The following is a 19,443-nucleotide window of genomic DNA, read 5'->3' as shown; positions in this document are numbered from 1 at the left end:
CTTTGGGCTATGCAAGGTGGAAGAACCCTGAACTCCTGTCTCTGTCTGCATGGAGTTTCTAATATAGTTTAGAACAGCAGGTAGACTCAAGGTAGGTGTTTATGCTATTACAGTAAGGACAACAAGGCAGATGGGACTGAGGAGCAGAAACCATTTAGAGAAGTTTCCCAGAGCAGGGAGAGGTGGTTTGTGATGCTGACAGGATATAAAGATTGACGCCAAAGTGCTTTTATTACTTTTCCATTGAAAAATCCTTACAAGAAATGACTTAAAACCTGAGCATTTTAGGCCCAAATTTCCTGTCCTAATTAGATTTATATCAGTGGTTCTTAATTCAAGGTAGTTTTGCCCCCACCCTGGGGACATCTGGTAGTGCGATAGGTATTTGGTAGTATAGGTGGGGATGTACAGGACGCCCCCGTACATGCTCAAATGTCAGAAGTGGTGAGTTTGAGAAACCCTTGTCTACATATCCTTGAAGGCACAGTGAAGGGCCCCTGGGGCTAACCACCTGTTTGCCACGGGTTTTATGTGACCAGTGTCTCCAGGAGTTACGGGGGCTGGGCTAGGATATGTTAGTGAGAGGCACTGAAGCGGTGTATAATTAATTATTCAGTTCTCAGCTGTTCATCTTATTTCAGTTGAAATCAGCCTAAACCAGGGATATAATAAAGGATTACAGACAAAAGAGAACTATATGTGAATAAAAGGATATCTTTTTGCACTTGATCCAAGTTTGTGTCATCGTATTCAATGTTTGTATTGTCATATTCAGTATTTGTATGTTAAGCATTTAATGTCTCTTTGCTCTTTATATGATACCTTTGGGCTTAATGGAAATTAATTAGGGTGGAGATTTTTAAAAATGTTTTATTAATTTATGTTTGGCTGTGCTGGATCTTCATTGCTGTGTGGGCTTTCTTTAGTTGCAGCGAGCAGGGGCTACTCTCTAGCTGCAGCGCATGGGCTTCTCATTGCGGTGGCTTCTCTTGTTGTGGAGCAATGGGTGTAGGGCATACAGGCTTTCACTAGTTGGGGTACATGGGCTCCGTAGTTGCAGCCCCCCGGGCTCCAGAGCACAGGCTCAGTAGTTGTGGTGCAGGGGCTTAGTCTTCCCCTTTATATGGATCTTCATGGATCAAGGATCGAACTGTGCCTTCCCCTGAGCCACCAGGGAAGCCCTAGAATTGGGATTAATTAGAATCAAAGAGTTCTGAATTTCACGTTCAGGTTCTAGTTGTGTGACTTTGAAGAAGTTACCTAATCTCTATGAATTATAGTTTACTCTGTTTAAAAAAAAAAAGAGAAAACTTTGATTCATGTTGATATTTGACAGAAACCAACGCAATACTGTAAAGCAGTTATCCTTCAATTAAAGATAAATAAATTTAAAAAAAATTTTAAAAATTTGTAGAAGAAGATAAATAACAGTGTTCCTTTAGCTTTATAAAGAGATATCCAAATAATTTCATATATTTCCACAAGGCTTGAATTTTCCATTTCTCATCTTTATTCTAGATGCTGTGGCTTTGTTTCTGACATTTCCTTGAGGAATTCTATGCAGATGATCAGTACTGAATTCGTGTTTTTAGACCAGAGTTTAGTATACTTACTATTCCTTCTATAAGAATTTAATTTACATCACTTAACAACTTCCCCTTTCTGTAGCTCTGAAGTTCCAGAAGAATCCATTGAGTAGACAAATTTATTCCTTCTTAGTCTGGTATTTTGTGGTGTCAGTAAAACCAGAGATGCTAAAGTCAGTTTCAACAGCTATCAGCTAAAAGAATAAATTCTTAACAGGGATGACATTTCCATGCCCTGAATCCTGGAGAGAAAAATCTGGCAAACAAGACAAGATTTAGGTGATTCTTACCTGTTAGAACAGTAGTTTTACAGTGGGTGCACATGGGTAGAGTTTTCCTAAACATTGAACTCGGGGAAAATGGAAAGTTTCTTTAAAACCATGGGTGTTTAAAACATCCAGGTTTTTTGAGCAACATTAATGTGCTTTTCTAATTGTGAAAATTTTTCTAACTTCCTTAAAATATAAGCAGTGGAACATAGTGAACTCATGTTAGTTGGCCAAATTCTCCATTGTTTTTAAGAAAATACTGAGCCAAAGTTCCTCCAGCTTTCATTAGCCTGAAACCTGATTATAAATTCATAACCATCTATAGATCTTGAAAGGATTTTGGAATTTTTTGTTCTTATTTTTCTATGAAGTAACTTAAAATACTTAATTCAGAGTTGACTGTCAAGAGAAGCTGAAGAATGCCACTTTACTTCTTAAAATCACAAACCTCTAGAGCAGAAAGGGCCATAACAACCATTCTAGCAATGCTTTAAAAAAAAAAAAAAAAAAAAACAGATCAGAAAATTGAGACACAGAATGATTGACTTGTCCAAGGTCACACTGGTAGGTCAGGCCTATTTGACCACTAGTCCTGTCTTCTTCCCACCTATTTGGACTCTTTTCATAATTTTATTCATTATTAGAATGAGACAATCAGGGTTTTTTTGTTGTGATGGTGGTTAAACACACATAGCATTTAATCATTAAAAGTTTTATCTTTATGATAAAATTCAACATCCATTTATGATAAAAACTCTCCAGAAAGCAGGAATAGAAGGAACATAGCTCAACATAATAAAAGCTATATATGACAAACCCACAGCAAACATTATCCTCAATGGTGAAAAATTGAAAGCATTTCCTCTAAAGTCAGGAACAACACAAGGGTGCCCACTCTCACCACTACTATTCAACATAGTTGTGGAAGTTTTGGTCACAGCAGTCAGAGGAGAAAAAGAAATAAAAGGAATCCAAATTGGAAAAGAAGAAGTAAAACTCTCACTGTTTGCAGATGACATGATCCTCTACATAGAAAACCCTAAAGACTCCACCAGAAAATTACTAGAGCTAATCAATGAATATAGTAAAGTTGCAGAATATAAAATCAACACACAGAAATCCCTTGCACTCCTATACACTAATAATGAGAAAATAGAAAGAGAAATTAAGGAAACAATTCCGTTCACCATTGCAACGAAAAGAATAAAATACTTAGGAATATATCTACCTAAAGAAACTAAAGACCTGTATATAGAAAACTATAAAACACTGATGAAAGAAATCAAAGAGGACGCTAATAGTTGGAGAAATATACCATGTTCATGGATCAGAAGAATCAATATAGTGAAAATGAGTATACTACCCAAAGCAATCTATAGATTCAGTGCAATCCCTATCAAGCTACCAACAGTATTTTTCAGAGCTAGAACAAGTAATTTCACAATTTGTATGGAAATACAAAAAACCTCGAATAGCCAAAGCAATCTTGAGAAAGAAGAATGGAACTGGAGGAATCAACCTGCCTGACTTCAGGCTCTACTACAAAGCCACAGTCATCAAGACAGTATGGTACTGGCACAAAGACAGAAATATGGATTAATGGAACAAAATAGAAAGCCCAGAGATAAATCCACGCACCTATGGACACCTTATCTTTGACAAAGGAGGCAAGAATATACAATGGAGAAAAGACAATCTCTTTAACAAGTGGTGCTGGGAAAACTGGTCAACCACTTATAAAAGAATGAAACTAGAACACTTTCTAACACCATACACAAAAATAAACTCAAAATGGATTAAAGATCTAAACATAAGACCAGAAACTATTAAGTTCTTAGAGGAGAACATAGGCAAAACACTCTCCAACATACATCACAGCAGGATCCTCTATGACCCACCTCCCAGAATATTGGAAATAAAAGCAAAAATAAACAAATGGGATCTAATTAAAATTAAAAGCTTCTGCACAACAAAAGAAACTATAAGCAAGGTGAAAAGACAGCCTTCAGAATGGGAGAAAATAGTAGCAAATGAAGCAACTGACAAACAACTAATCTCAAAAATATACAAGCAACTCCTACAGCTCAACTCCAGAAAAATAAACGACCCAATCAAAAAATGGGCCAAAGAACTAAATAGACATTTCTCCAAAGAAGACATACAGATGGCTAACAAATACATGAAAAGATGCTCAACATCACTCATTATCAGAGAAATGCAAATCAAAACCACAATGAGGTACCATTTCACGCCAGTCAGAATGGCTGCGATCCAAAAGTCTACAAGCAATAAATGCTGGAGAGGGTGTGGAGAAAGGGGAACCCTCTTACACTGTTGGTGGGAATGCAAACTAGTACAGCCACTATGGAGAACAGTATGGAGATTCCTTAAAAAACTGGAAATAGAACTGCCATACAACCCAGCAATCCCACTGCTGGGCATACACACTGAGGAAACCAGAAGGGAAAGAGACACGTGTACCCCAATGTTCATCGCAGCACTGTTTATAATAGCCAGGACATGGAAGCAACCTAGATGTCCATCAGCAGATGAATGGATAAGAAAGCTGTGGTACATATACACAATGGAATATTACTCAACCATTAAAAAGAATATAGTTGAATCAGTTCTAATGAGGTGGATGAAACTGGAGCCTATTATACAGAGAGAAGTAATCCAGAAAGAAAAACACCAATACAGTATACTAACGCATATATATGGGATTTAGAAAGATGGTAACGACAGCCCTGTATACGAGACAGCAAAAGAGACACAGATGTATAGAACAGTCTTTTGGACTCTGTGGGAGAGAGAACGGGGGGATGATTTGGGAGAATGGCATTAAAACATGTATAATATCATATAAGAAATGAATCGCCAGTCCAGGTTCGATACAGGAAGCTTGGGGCTGGTGCACTGGGATGACCCAGAGGGATGGTACGGGGAGGGAGGTGGGAGGGGGGTTCAGATGGGGAACACGTGTACACCCGTGGCGGATGCATGTTGATGTATGGCAAAACCAATACACTATTGTAAAGTAAAAAATAATAATAATAATTTAAAAAATAGAAAAAAAAAGTTTTATCTTTAAATAGGCAAACACATGAATATGGAACAAACGTTAAAAGGTACACAGAGGTTTATAGTATGCAGTGATGAGGCCAACTCCCTTGCTCTCCTGTCCATCCCAGATCCCTTCCTTGGAGGCAGCCACTGTAAAGAATGAGGGATTTTAAATAGACCGTTTGGGTCTAAATAGCATGTCTAAACTGACATTGTATTGCTTTATTCTTCATGGGTTGCAGTTTGGCCTGCCAAGTTTAGGTAATGCCCAACAAAGGAAAAACATAAGCCGTGGAATTGGAATATGGAGAGAATTGTGTACTGATTTGAGAATTACCCAGAGTCCAAGTGATTTCCAGTAATGGAAGTGACGGCTCGCTTACATCAGTACTCTGTTACTCAGATAATGCTTTTTGTGCAAAGAGCCTGAAGTATTTTTTTAGAACTCTCATGTATCCTCATGACATGTAAAATCCCTGAGTAGTACATAACTACTTTCAACTGCTTTAGAGTCTATAGCACATTGGCCACAAAAAAGAATTATGTTGATGTTTGAACAAACACCTCCAGGCTCTGTGAAACCATCAGTGTGGGACATCACACGGATCTGCTTTTCTCAGCCTCTGAGCCTCCATGGCCTGCCTTGATGAAACCTTAGTGTCTGGTCCTTGGATGGGGCATACCCAAGCATTGGGCCTGGAGAATTCCTCACTGAGTGGGCAGTTTGGCTGAGGGGTGAGGGGGGCTCCAGGAGTACATGTGCACCTTTGGTTGTGGAGCAGGGAAGGCGGCAGGGCAGCAGCAGACACTTGGTACCGCCTAGTGCCTTTGTAGCCTTAAAGCATGGGTGCTGACTCGGGTAGATAACTGCCTGCAGTAAGTAGGTGACTGCCCACGTGGTAAGAGTTCAGCCTGGAAAAAGCTGCAGGTCTAGACTCCATGTGCCCCAGTTGGGCTTCATCCCAGTTTCCAAGGCAGACCTCCCCAAGTGAAAAGGGGGATGAGTAGACTGCAAGTGCTTATCTTTCTGTGGCACTCTGTGTGACTTATGACAGTTTCACCCAGTAGGGAAGAAGACCTTGGAAGTTTGTAGGTTGTTTGAAGAGAGATGAGAATGGAGCCAGGGAAGCCACAGGGAGAGGAAAAGTGAAGTAGGAGGAAATTATCTTTTTGAGAGAGCAGTTCTGTGACTTCTGTGCTGCTAGCCTCTTAAATTATGGGTTTCACATTCTGCTCTCAGGCAGTGGTTTTTTGTTTGGGGGGCTTTTTATTGTTGTTTGGCTTTCCCTCCAGTTTTCCTGATCCTAAGGATATTCCTGGGCTTCCCTGATGGCTCAGTGATAAAGAACATGCCTGCCAATGCAGGAGATGATGCTGGTTTGATCTCTGGGTCGGGAAGATCCTCTGGAGAAGAGAATGGCTATCCTCTCCAGTCTTCTTTCCTGAAGAATTCCGTGGACAGAGGAGCCTAGTGGGCTACAGTCCATGGGGTCGCAAAGAGTCAGACACCACTGAGTGACTAACGCTACTTAATAAATACAAATACTGAAAGTATTGGGAACCTTAACTGAATTAAACAGAGCTTAATTTCAAGAAAGCATGAATGTTCATTTTCGTCTGGTAATGATTCCTTGACATTGATTCTTTTTAATGTTTTTTAATTGTTTAGACACTGAAATATTAGTTCATCAGTTCAGTTCAGTCATTCAGTCGTGTCCTACTCTTTGCGACCCCATGAATTGCAGCACACCAGGCCTCCCTGTCCATCACCATCTCCCAGAGTTCACTCAAACTCACGTCCATTGAGTCGGTGATGCCATCCAGCCGTCTCATCCTCTGTCGTCCCCTTTTCCTCCTGCACCCAATACCTCCCAGCATCAGAGTCTTTTCCAAGAAGTCAACTCTTCTCATGAGGTGGCCAAAGTACTGAAGTTTCAGCTTTAGCATCATTCCTTCCAAAGAACACTCAGGACTGATCTCCTTTAGAATGGACTGGTTGGATCTCCTTGCAGTCCAAGGGACTCTCAAGAGTCTTCTGCAACACCACAGTTCAAAAGCATCAATTCTTCGGCACTCAGCTTTCTTCACAGTCCAACTCTCACATCCATACATGACCACTGGAAAAACCATAGCCTTGACTAGAAGGACCTTTGTTGGCAAAGTAATGTCTCTACTTATGAATATGCTATCTAGATTGGTCATAACTTTTCTTCCAAGGAGTAAGCGTCTTTTAATTTCATGGCTGCAGTCACCATCTGTAGTGATTTTGGAGCCCAAAAAAATATAGTCTGACAGTGTTTCCACTGTTTCCCCATCTATTTCCCATGAAGTGATGGGACCAGATGCCATGATCTTCGTTTTCTTAATGTTGAGCTTTAAGCCAACTTTTTCACTCTCCTCTTTCACTTTCATCAAGAGGCTTTTTAGTTCCTCTTCACTTTCTGCCCATAAGGGTGGTGTCATCTGCATATCTGAGGTTATTGATATTTCTCCCGGCAATCTTGATTCCAGCTTGTGCTTCTTCCAGCCCAGCGTTTCTCATCATGTACTCTGCATAGAAGTTAAATAAGCAGGGTGACAATATACAGCCTTGATGTACTCCTTTTCCTATTTGGAACAGTAGCTATTAAAACATCAGTGCTGTTAATCTTTGTAAACAGAACTACTGAGCAGCCTTTGTTATAATGGACCTGCCATATATTTGTCCCAGGGACGGGAAGCCTGGTGGGCTGCCGTCTATGGGGTCACACAGAGTCAGACACGACTAAAGCAATGCAGCAGCAGCCATATATTTGATCTGGACTAATATACCTTGATTTCAAAGTTATTCAGAATTTAGAGGGTTTTGTAATTAATTTTTTATAGGTAAAACTTTTATAACGAGGAAGTAGCTATTATATCATCATCACAGTCATTTTAACAGCTTTAAATGTAAATAAAACATTTCACTGACTGTACTTTTTCTCTTCAGAGAGGAACCAAGGCCTTAACCTTCTCAGCTCATTGACTGGAGCAAACCATAGCATTGGATCAGCAGAGAGCTGCCACTCAGAGGTAAAGATTTTCCTGGATCTTTCTCTCCTTTGGCTTTTCTTTCTACTCTATGAATCTCTACACCATTCATCGTTTTTTCCTTTCCACTTAAGAAGTGGTAGAGAATATCAGGAATAGATACAAGGAGCCTGCTGCCTGTTAAGAGCAGGCTAGATTGGTATTAAAGCAGTAAGCCCTCTCAAGATGTTTACAATTTGGGCTGTTCCGTGTGTTTTTGCTAGAGTGCTTTTAAAAACATGCTAGAATTTCCTTGAGGCTGAAGTTTCCCCCCAGATCTTCAAATATAAAATAAAATTAATGGTTCTTTTCAGTACTTCCTGTGTGCTCTACAGTCTGAGGAAGGTCCTTGTCCTTAATGGGTTTAACAGGCTGACTTCAGCCCTCTGTCCTCAAGGACTTTGGTCCGTGTCTGCCTTGGTCGGCATGCTGGAATAGTGAGCACATTATATAGTGCCACGTTGTCTGCCCAGGACCTCCTTCCATCTCTGAGCTGTTTTGTGATAGGATTGTATACATTTTCAGGTTTTGAGTAAAACATGATTTGAAACAAAACAAACAATATGTTTTTAATAGTCAAAGGCAAAATCATAACACTTTTCTATCCCTGAGGAAAAACAGCCCCAAGTTAGTAAATCTCTGGCCTTTTTTTAAATAATGTGACCTTGATCCTTCTTCCATCCCTCCTCATGTCTAGCTCCTGTTACTGCTTCTCTAAAGCTGAGCAGTGAGTGGAACTGTGAGCTGTTTTGGAGTTAGTTTGGAAGCAGCCTCCTATTAGATTGTGACCCGTCTGTGTTTCTCCACAGCAGCCCTGTGTGCCAGCAGCAGAGAGGACCGAATCCCTCTTGGATCATCGAGGGGCTGCTTCTAACACAGCAGACGTGCAGGTCGATAGCATTGTGGGTAAGTGCTGTGTGGCTGCCAAGTGGCAGCTCTGTGGAACTTGCCAAAGCCCATGCATTGGGGCATAAATCATCCAAAGGCAAATTGCCTTTAAACGAGAATGAGGGAAGGACATTGATCATGGTTATTGTTTAGTTGCTAAGTCGTGTCCGACTCTTTTGTGACCCAATGGACTGTAACCTGCCAGGCTCCTTTGCCCATGGGATTTCCCAGGTAAGAGTATTGGAGTGGGTTGCCCTTTCCTTCTCCAGGGGATCTTCTGCACCTAGGGATCGAACCTTTGTCCCTGCAGTGGATCCTTTACCACTGAGCCACAGGGAAGTCCAAGGACATCAGTAGTGACCCCCAAATGAATGTGAGCCTTGTGGGCGGCTGCAGAAAAAGCAGGGAGAGCAAATAGATCACAGTACAAATCTGTGGGCACCACTGGTCCTCTCAGCAGGATCTTGATTAAGATTATCTTAGTCAAAGTAGGTAGAACCAGGTGGTGAAACAGCTTTATATCTCCATATTCCACCATTTTTTCATGGTATTTTACAGTAGTCAGAATTGTTAACAAAAAGAATATAGTTTTATAAGCCCTCTCATATCCTTTTAAAGTTCTTTTATGTCCACATTCTCATTTGGTAATGAAGTTTGGCAGAGAAGTTGTTTTACAAAGATGAAGGTGCAGCCCAGAGCAGTTTAATAACTTGTCCAGGCATCGAACAAGAAAGTCTTGGAGCTGAAACTGAAATGCAGTTTGCTGTCCAAAAAGCTAGAAGGCCATGGCGCTTAGTTGACAATAACTATAAATGTTCTTTTGTTGGGAAACTACTCACATCACTACTACTTTTAATGCCACGGAGGGCCCATGTGCAATAATAAGTCTTAAAAATTTTTTTTTTCTGTTTGTAAAATAATCCATAAAGAAAACTCAACTAATTGGTTATAGAAACATATTAAGAAGAAAAAATTGTGTATAACTTCATTTCTCTCCAGTTTATTCAATCTTGTCCTCTCAGTTGAACCCTTCACATTGGCTTTGAAACCTACTGAAGTCTCTGCCATGAGAGCAAACCAGTGACCACACTGAAGAAGATGGGAGGATAAGAACGAACCTACAGAACTTGGGGAAATGGTGTCCTGACTGGATGCCGTGAGCCAGAAATAAAAAGAACTGAACAGAAATCCTACACTCTGCTTAATAAATGTGATTCTTACAGGGATCTGGATTTTGAAATTCTGAAAGTAAATATATTTTACATATATTATGGTTGAAAGAATAAGAAAATATAGCCTAGAGAAAGAGAGCTAGGTTTCTCACTGTCAGAAGTTAAGGAAAGGTGAAGGCTGGGTTGAATCCTTTGGTACTGAACTAGAATTGAAGGTATCAGTATGAACTCTTAGTTTGTTAAAATATAGTTTGAGCAGTGGAGAGATAAGTATAGATGTGTGTGCCTGTGTGGGCTTCCCAGCTGGCAGTAGTGGGGAAGAACTTTCTTGCCAATGCAGGAGACATACGACATCTGAGTTCTGTCCCTGGGTCAGGAAGATCCCCTGGAGAAGGGAACGGCAGCCCACTCCAGTATTCTTGCCTGGGAAATCCCAAGGACAGAGGAGCCCAGCTGACTGCAGTCCATAGCGTCACAAAGTGTCAGACACACCTGAAGTGACAGCACACACTCAGATATGCATGTGTATAGTGGTGGAGACACTTAACACTTAGATCTTGGTTTCTAAATACCATTCTCCAAGAAAAGATACCAGGGCTACTTGGAGAAGTGTGTGATTCAGGGCTGGGGCAGGAAAACTGAAGGATGAACCTGAAGCATCTCGTGGGGCCAGATAGTAAAGTGAAAGTGAAAGTCGCTCAGTCGTGTCCCACTCTTCACATCCCCATGGACTATACAGTCCATGGAATTTTCCAGGCCAGAATACTGGAGTAGGTAGCCTTTCTTTTCTCCAGGGGATCTTCCCAACCCAAGGATCGAACCCAGGTTTCCCCCATTTCAGGCAGATTCTTTACCAGCTGAGCCACAGGGAAGCCCTAGAATTCTGGAGTGATTAGCCTATCCCTTCTCTAGCAGATCTTCCCAACCCAGGAATCAAACCAGGATCTCCTGCATTGCAGGTGGATTCTTTACCAACTGAGCTATGTGGGAAGCCAGAAAGTAAGGAAGTGCTCAAAAAAGTATGAGGGCATGTTGAAAGGTCACAGGAACCAACTTGAAAGCATTTCCAATGGCTAACGCTGGAAGATTTTGACAAGTAACGTAAATTAACATTAGTATTAGGTTGTAATCTATAAAATAAAATGTATACCCATGAATCCATACTAATTTAAATAAATAATTGAATAAATACATACCTGGAAAAGAAAGGGCTGCTCCTCCTCCTAGAGGAATTCCAGTCGATAAATGTAGACATTATGAGGGAAATAGAAAACCACCCTTAGCCACACTCTGCAGTAATAGCCGTTGCAGGCAAGATCCACTGATGGTGAAATTAGTAGATGAACATTTGAGAAGAAACACAACATTTCCATAGTCAAAAAATATCTTTTCCAAATTACTTATTACAAAGGGAGAATAGTAACTTTATCCTGGAAAAACCTGGTCAGTACCCCTTTAAGGGATGAAGGTTACGTCACCAGTAATGGCATGTTGATATTTCCTCTCAATATGATGCACTGAAAGGGTACTCACGCCTGTGGTATGTATTCCCGCCAAAGGTCCATAACCTCAGTCGTGGGAAAACATCAGACAAACCCAAATTAAGGGGCATTACACAAAATAACTGGCCAGTACTCTTCAGAAGTGTCAAAATCATGAAAGACAAAGACTTAGGAACTGTCACAAATGGGAGAAGACTAAGCAGATTTGACAGCTTAGTTTTGTGTAGAATCCTGAATTGAATCCTGAAACAGAAAAAAGATATTAGTGGAAAAACTGATAAAGGTTGAATGAAGAATGTAGTTAATAATAGCACGGTTCCATTATTAACTTCTTGATGTTTATACTTGTACCTTAGTTACGTAAGATGTTACCACTAAGGGAAGGTGGGGAAACGGCATATTGGAATGCTCTATACTATTTTTGCAACTTTTTTTGTAAGAGTAAAACTATTTCAGATTTCGTTAAAAAAGGAAAAACCAAACTGGCGAAAGTAAAACACTTTCCCTACCCCACATCTTCCTCCTCTCTTTACTTATTTCCATTCCTCAACTCATTCTCATCTAGCTCTTGTTCCCATTTTCCTCTAAAATAGCTCACCAACAACTTCTGTGCCACTCAATCTAATTGATGTCCTCCTGTCCCATCTTGACCTCTTGGCAGCATTTGGTGTTATAAATCAATCCCTTTCTGAAGCATTAGCTTCTCTTCACTCAACCAACACATCTCCTGGTCTTTTTCCTACCTCTCTGATGATTCCTTCTCTTCCTTTGGAAGAGTACTCTCCTTTACCCAGCCTTTAAATATCTCCATTCCTCAATGTTCCATCTAAGCTCCTCTTCCAAACCTATATTTGAGCATGAAGTGATTTTACCATATCCATAGTTCAATTAACATATATACAGATAAATGACAAATTTTTTGTCCCTAGCCCTGTATAGCAACTGCCACCATGACATACCCATTGAACGAAAACAAATTTATTAACCAAAATATTTTTAACATCAAATAATCTGTATAGCATTGTAGTAGATGCAAAGAATTATGTTATCATCCTTGTCTTCAAGAAGGTTATAGTCTAAAAAATGCAGAGACAGGCCTTGTAATGTAATGGGTAAAGTCATGGACTTGGAGTCCTGGACAACTGGGTTTGAATCATGACTCTGCCACTAGTAGTGAAATGACCTTTGAGTAAGTTATTTAGCTTTCCTTAGTTTCCATAGGGCCTTAGTTTCCCCTTCTATAAGGTAAGGGTAAGAAATCTTTCTCACAATGCTGTTGGAAAAATGAAATGGAATTGTGTCAGTTAAAGCACTCAGCAGTGGAGACAAAGCTGTCTTTCTCTCTTACCTTGGTATATATTACAGAAGTGGTGGACAGATGTGAGAATACAGAGTAGTGTGTGTCAGTGCCAAGACAGCTCTGTGAACACCAATTGTGGAATGAATCTTAAGGAAGGAGACGTGTGAGTTGGGATGGTCAGGGAAGACATCCTACAAGTGGCCAGCCTGGAGTGGAGGCTGAGTGAAAATTCTGACTAAAAACAAAGTTTGATAAAGAAACCACATGCTGAAGCAGAAATAGTAAAGGATTTGTGGTAAGAAAATAGGAATTTAGATTGGCTCTGCCTTTGAATAGCTCTAATTGTAGAAGAGTTCATTTTTAAACCCAGGTTGATTCATGTGTAAATTGTGGACAGTGGTATCTGTCCTAACCACCTTATATGGTTGTCAGTAACAGATGTGAAAATAGTTGTTGTCCAGTAAAGTATGGTATAAATTTCAAGCATTTATTGAATCTGCATATCTTAGTACAGGGTGTGGGCTTTAGAAATTGGAAACACGTAAGTGAGTCCTGGCTTCCCAGGTGGCTCACTGGTAAAGAATCTGCCTGCCAGTGCAGGAGCTGCCGAGATGCGGGTTTGATCCTTAGGTTGGGAAGATCCCCTGGAAGAGAAAATGGCAACCCACTCCAGTACTCTTGCCTGGAAAATCCCATGGACAGAGGAGCCTGGCAGGCTGCAGTCCATAGGATCGCAAAGAGTCAGGACTGAGCATACATACATGCATAAATCTGAAGCGAAGGTCACACTTACTAGCAGTGACCCAGAGTAAGATCACTTCTCTTTGTACTCTAGTTTTCTTAAGAAAGGTAGAAACAGAATTCTTTGCCTCATTGCAGTTATTTCAAGGATAAAATGAGTCCCTGTTCATTTGTGAGGGCCCCCTAGCAGCCAAGCAGGATACAGCACCAGGAGCTGTACAGCTGGTCCATGCTGGGCCCTCGTTCAGTGGTAACTTGCATCCAAGCCAGATTGATTGCTTTAGGATTCTGTGTATTTAGCGCATACTTAAATACTGTGTGCAAATCCTCATTGCAGATCCCATGTTAGACCTGGACATTCAAGAACTTGCCAGTCTCACTACAGGCGGAGGAGATTTGGAGAATTTTGAAAGACTGTTTTCAAAGTTAAAAGAAATGAAAGGTAATTGGATCCATTGGGTCTTACAGGTTTCCATAGTGATGCCCCTCTGTTTTATCTAGTAGGATTTTACTTTGTAACTGCTAATAGCATTCCATGCTTTGGGCTCATCTGAGAAATGTAGATACTGTGGGACTGTGCCATCCTCTGTTAGTAAAAATTTCTTTAGGAAAATTCTCCCCTTTTTTCATTCTTTTTCTTTTTCCTTTCCCTTCTTCTCTTGCCTGTCTGTTTCTTTCAGTCTGTCTCATTAACATGGAATCAGTAAGATCCCTAGCAATTTACTCACATCATTCCCATCTGGAAGATTTGGAAGACTTAAACTATCTAACAGCTGTAATGACTCCACCATAAACATGTGTTTTTGCAACCCATCTCCCATCTTCTAGTGTTAGAACATCTATGCGCTCCAGATTCTCCTGTGCGATTAGATGAATTTCTTAAGATATATTTTCCCCCTAGACAAGGCTGCGACGCTTCCTCACGAGCAAAGAAAGATGCATGCAGAAAAGGTGAGAAAATTAGTCAGGTATTTGCTTACCTACTGCAGGTCCAGTGCTGTAAGAATTACATGTCACACTTGTTTACTTCTAAAGTGTCTTACTGTGAACTTTCTGTTGGATATTCACTTACAATTATTTGAATATGTAGTTGCTGCCATCAAGCCAGGGTTTTCCAATGTATGTTGAGTGATGTGGAACATTGAGGCTCAGAATGTTTGCCTTCCTAGCTGTTAGGCTGGAAAACTCTTAGTTATTTTGTTTGGGTTGGCAAGAAATGTATATGGTTTATGTATTCCATTGTATGACTGTGTCATAACTTACTTATCCACTTCCCCATTGGACATTTCAGTCATGCGCCCTTTTTTTTCTGTAGTGAAGTTGTTCATATCCTTATACGTCACCTATGTATACAGTTCTGATAATATCCTCAGTTTATAGTCTAGGAGTAGAAGTCCTGGATCAGGGTGTTCAGGGGTTTTGATAGATGTTGTCAGAGCACTGAAGGGCAAGGTATAGAATTTTAAGTCTTAATCAGTTCTGTATGTGACCTGAAACGAGCTGAAGATTAGGTGTTGCCTAAACTCTGTTGCTTGCTTCTTTCCACAGGTGGCCAAAGCCTTCTGGATGGCAATTGGGGGAGACAGAGATGAGATTGAAGGCCTTTCATCTGATGAAGAGCACTAAACTATTCATGCTAGGACTTGCCTAACTAGGACCCTAGCGCTCTCTCCCTGAGATTCTTCTCTCCTCAACCCCATCATCTTTTGCTGAGCTTACCAGCATCATGTTGGCTGCCTGACTTATTTATAGGGTCCCGTTAATTTTAGTTTTTAGTAGAGGGTAAAGCAGAAATCTCTTCTCCCTCAGTATATTGTAAGGGAGTGAGAAGTTTTCAAATAACATTTTTTGTTGTAGGAACGGGAGTGGGGTGAGCCTCAAAGGCCTGTGTGACTTGCCCAAGTTAAAGAAGAAAAACCACCACCAAGCTTTCCTGGTCAGTCTTTTGAGGAGCATTCCCTGTGTTCATGTTGATCACTGAAGATCAAGAGTTTTCTGGTTTTCTCTTTCAAGGAGCTTGCTGCTCAAGGTTTGATGCTTTTGGTGGGAGGAAAGGAAGAAACTGCAGATTTAATCTGTGCTGCAGCACAGATTATAGGTCAGCCACTGGCCTTCGGGTTAGTCTCTAGCTAAAAAAAAAGCATCTGAGTATTTCATTTGAAATACAGTATCTGACCTCCTGGTAGAAAGTATTGAGAAACCAGTGTGAATTTTTAGACTATAATAAATGATGCAAAGGTTTTCTACTCTGGTGGGGATAAAAATAAACCCTTCTCTACCAAGTTGTGGGCAGGCATGGGGGTGGGGGTGGGGCATGGGTAAGAGAAGGAATTCCCTGTATAAGCCATTGAATCAGTATGGTCCTAGCCTGAGATTTTTGCATTAGTATTACCACGTAGAAACTGTTCTTTCTTAGAGTTTGCCACTTGAGATGGCAGAGATGTGTTGTCACAGTTGATACCCTCAGAACAAGGGGAGCTTCCTCTTCTCTCTCTGAACTCAGAGATCACTGCCAAACTAGTGACACTTAAGTGGGACTTGGTGAGAAAGCACGCGAAATGTTAAGCAATGAGTCCCTCAGTACCTGTGTTACTTCCAGAGCTGAGGAGTTAGGCTCCAGGGAAACTGACCTCTAAGGGGGAAAGTTCCCAGAAGAGTGGGAAATATAGCAAATGAAATCCTTATTTCTGTTCGTTTAGGGACTGCGTAATGCATGTCATGAGCCTTCAGTCTGCCATGGCTCTCAGCTGGCTCAGGGCACATGGGCTAAGAACTGCTGCTGGCCTGGTGTGAGTGTGAACCCCATAGGTCACCAGTAGAAACGAATTTCAGACCTGCCTGTGCAACACCTTTTCAGCCCTGCAGAACCTGCTACAGATGGCAGAAGGAACGGAGTGCTCCAGGGTCCTGGCCAGAGCGGCCACAGGATGGAAGGTTTCAGTGAGTGGATGTTCAGGGAGAGCCATTCCAGGGAACACTGGAAGCTGTCTTCCTTGATAACTTTTTTCTTTTTCTTTAACTATTCTGAGGGTCTTTGAGACTGTAGTTTACCACCATTCCACCACTGTTTCTTTGAGGTGACTGCATTGGCCATTGATGGGGAACGTAAGGAAAGTCAGTTCTGGGATTGCAAAATGAAAGGCGAAACAAGTTTTTCTTAAAATATGAAAGGTTTCAGAGAACACATTAGGTCACGTGGTTTGGAAAAACAGACTATAAAAAGCTGTGAACTTGATCTTGTGGATTAAACAAAGCCAGGTATTAAAATGTGGTTTATTTATAAAGCCTGCTTATGTATATTTTTATGATTTTGTTGTTTTTTAGTAGAGGATGTGGGCACGGTGGGGGGGAGCCTTCCTTCATTGGATTAGGCATAAACAGCAATAATCTGTTCGTCGAACTCACTGTTTTAAATCTACCCTTCATGTGTATAATACCATGCTTTCAGGGTCTCAGCTATCTAGGTATTGGCCCCTCCTGGGTGACATGTGAGATTAAAGTATACAGTAGTAACTACTAAAGGCCCTTTTAAGAAGTGTGATCATGAGCCAATAGTGCAATAGAAATTTCAGACTATCCGAAGTGACCTATGTACATGCCACTGCAAGTTATTATGGACTGTCCATCTGGGATTTAAAACAAGAGCCTTGACTTTTTTCCCCCTTAAACATTTTTCTATTTGTGTAACCCAGCGTCTGGCACAAACTGGGCCCTTAAGTTTGGTTTGGATTTTCATTTGATATTTTGATGGCTATGATTGCAAAGTTTTAAGGTCCATGAGTGTTGGGAGAGACAAAAATAAACTTTTTTTTTCCTGAGAAAATCGTATATTATGTAATAATTTTAGAGTGATGAAGACATAGATATTTTTATAATTTTAAAATATGTTATCCTGCCAGAATTTGAGAAGATTGACAGAACCACGTCTGCTTGCTGTCTTTTTATAGAACTTGGCCACATCTAGTTCAGAGAAGCAAGAGATTCAGGGAAGCTAGACTTAGATGGCTGAGTAATACGGGATGTGGTTCAAGGACCATAGAGCATGTCAGGCCATTGCTGCAAACTGCTTGTGACACAGGAAATGTGATCTACAACTAACTTCGTGTTCCCGCCATGGAGAGCTGGGGATAAATGGTTTTGCTGTGGCCCATCAGATTCTCTCAACCTTGGGCCAGTCTCTTAACAATGGACATTAAGAGAGCACGTGGAGTGCCCCTTGCCCTGCCTTGGCCTGCCATGGAAAAACAGTCTTAGAAGAATCACTGTCTAAGGGTAAGATGAGAGCTCCCTGAGCTATTCTGAGCTGGAGTGTTTGCTGATGCAAAGCTAAATTTAGCCAACATCTGTCCAGTGTGGTCAGAAGTTTGATTCATTGAACGTTCTGATTGATGGAGACAGTGCCAGGGAATGCTGGATGAGTTAAGAGTCGCCCTTCACCACCCTCCCCGCCCCGCCACCAAAAAAAAAAAAAAAACCTTTTAAAACAGACGAGACAATTTAGCTACAGCCTTCTATCATCAAATACCCATCTTATAGAGGACTGTAGGCAGAGAAAGTGTGAAAAATCAGGTCAGGTGTAATCCTGCATCCCTTAGTGCAGGATTGGTTTAAAAACAACACCCTAACAATTAACTTGCCCATAATTTGTGTTCCTGAAAGCATCATGCTGACCGTGCAAGACAAAGTTCTAGTTTTGATTTAGATTCCACTTGGGGTTTAGATTAGTGATTTATCCTTGCACCTTTAGAATGTGAGCTCTTGCAGAAGGGGTCTTAGAAATATTCTACGTTATATTTTATGCCTGTGATTAACATCACCAGTCTTGCTCTTAATCTGGGTGTCTTTGTTCAGGGTTAAGTGTGTGTTACAGTTCTTCTAGTGTAGGAAGTGTCTTTCTTGATTCTGAGGTGTCTCTGATTTGCAGAATGAAGAATTGAAGAGGTAACAGCAACAGTGTGATCTTTTTGTTGGAACACTGATGAGCCCTGGTCCGGTTCTTAAATACGTGCTGTTCTACTGTGTTTCCTGTTGGAAAAGTATTGATTCAAAAACAGGACTTAATGGTTATAACTAACTGCATCTTTGGAAAACAGGTTTGGGAAGAAAAAAATTTCTTTTTCCTCTAAGCTCCTTTTTCATATGTGTGTGTGTTCATAGGCTTAAATAGTTGAGCCTCACAGCTGCAAATCTGGGAAGAATACCCGGGCCACAGAAAGCCTCCCGGGTTCTCTCCTGTGAAGCATGTGGCCTCCCCTTGCCTCTCCCTTTTCTGTCATTGACCAGGTGGCTTTGATGGTACAAAGTATGGGCTGAATGAGGCCTGAGGTAGGAGCTTTGTGGAAAGAGCAGCATAATTTAGGAGAGATGAGTCTCTTCTTCTAAAGCCCAAAGATATGGTCTGCATCAATCCTGTTGCTCCAGGAAAGTCTCAAGAAGTCATTAATGGCTTTAGAAGGCCTCAGACCTGATGTTAAGGACGAGCAACTGCAACCTGTTCCTTTATCCTGGTGAGAGCTGAAAGGAGGCCTCAGTGCAGCCAGCCCTGCCTGGGACCCTTCTCGGTGCCAAGACTGCTCTGGCCGGGCTGTCCTCTCTAACAGCTCATCGTCTGACTCAGGAGAGAGACAGGGGCGAGCAAATTGAGGCCACAGAAGGCCGAACGCTGGGCAGGACGTGAAGTGTGCTGTACCCAGCCTTGACTGCTGTGGGAAGGAGTGCACCCAGTTGGAGTGGGAAGGGCATAATGTACACCTTGGAGCAGCGGGTCTATCTTGAGCCCACGTCAGAATCACCTAGAGGGCCCCACTCCAGGATTTCTGATTCAGTAGGTCTGGGGTGGGACCTGGGAATGGGGATTTCTAACATCCCAGA

At 41.2% G+C, this 19,443-nt stretch overlaps 1 protein-coding gene across 5 annotated transcripts in view; it reads left to right on the top strand.

Annotated features, from left to right (window-relative positions):
* The window catches only part of AAGAB (alpha and gamma adaptin binding protein), a 74,101-nt gene extending 57,245 nt beyond the window's left edge, over positions 1–16,856 (top strand). For 2 of the 5 annotated variants that reach the window (XM_061430165.1, XM_061430167.1), the window contains 5 exons: positions 7,890–7,972; positions 8,779–8,875; positions 13,910–14,014; positions 14,401–14,523; positions 15,121–16,856. In XM_061430165.1, coding sequence (XP_061286149.1) covers positions 7,890–7,972; positions 8,779–8,875; positions 13,910–14,014; positions 14,401–14,523; positions 15,121–15,164 — 452 coding nt within the window. In that variant the 3' untranslated portion in view covers positions 15,165–16,856. The remainder of the gene's footprint in view (positions 1–7,889; positions 7,973–8,778; positions 8,876–13,909; positions 14,015–14,400; positions 14,524–15,120) is intronic. The other 3 variants (XM_061430168.1, XM_061430169.1, XM_061430166.1) reach the window with 2 other exon arrangements.
* Positions 16,857–19,443: the final 2,587 nt, after the last annotated feature.

The sequence above is a fragment of the Bos javanicus genome, chromosome 10 (assembly GCF_032452875.1).
Source record: "Bos javanicus breed banteng chromosome 10, ARS-OSU_banteng_1.0, whole genome shotgun sequence".
Lineage (NCBI taxonomy): Eukaryota > Metazoa > Chordata > Mammalia > Artiodactyla > Bovidae > Bos > Bos javanicus.
Note: the sequence above shows the minus strand (reverse complement) of the source record. Positions and strands in the feature narration are given on the sequence as shown.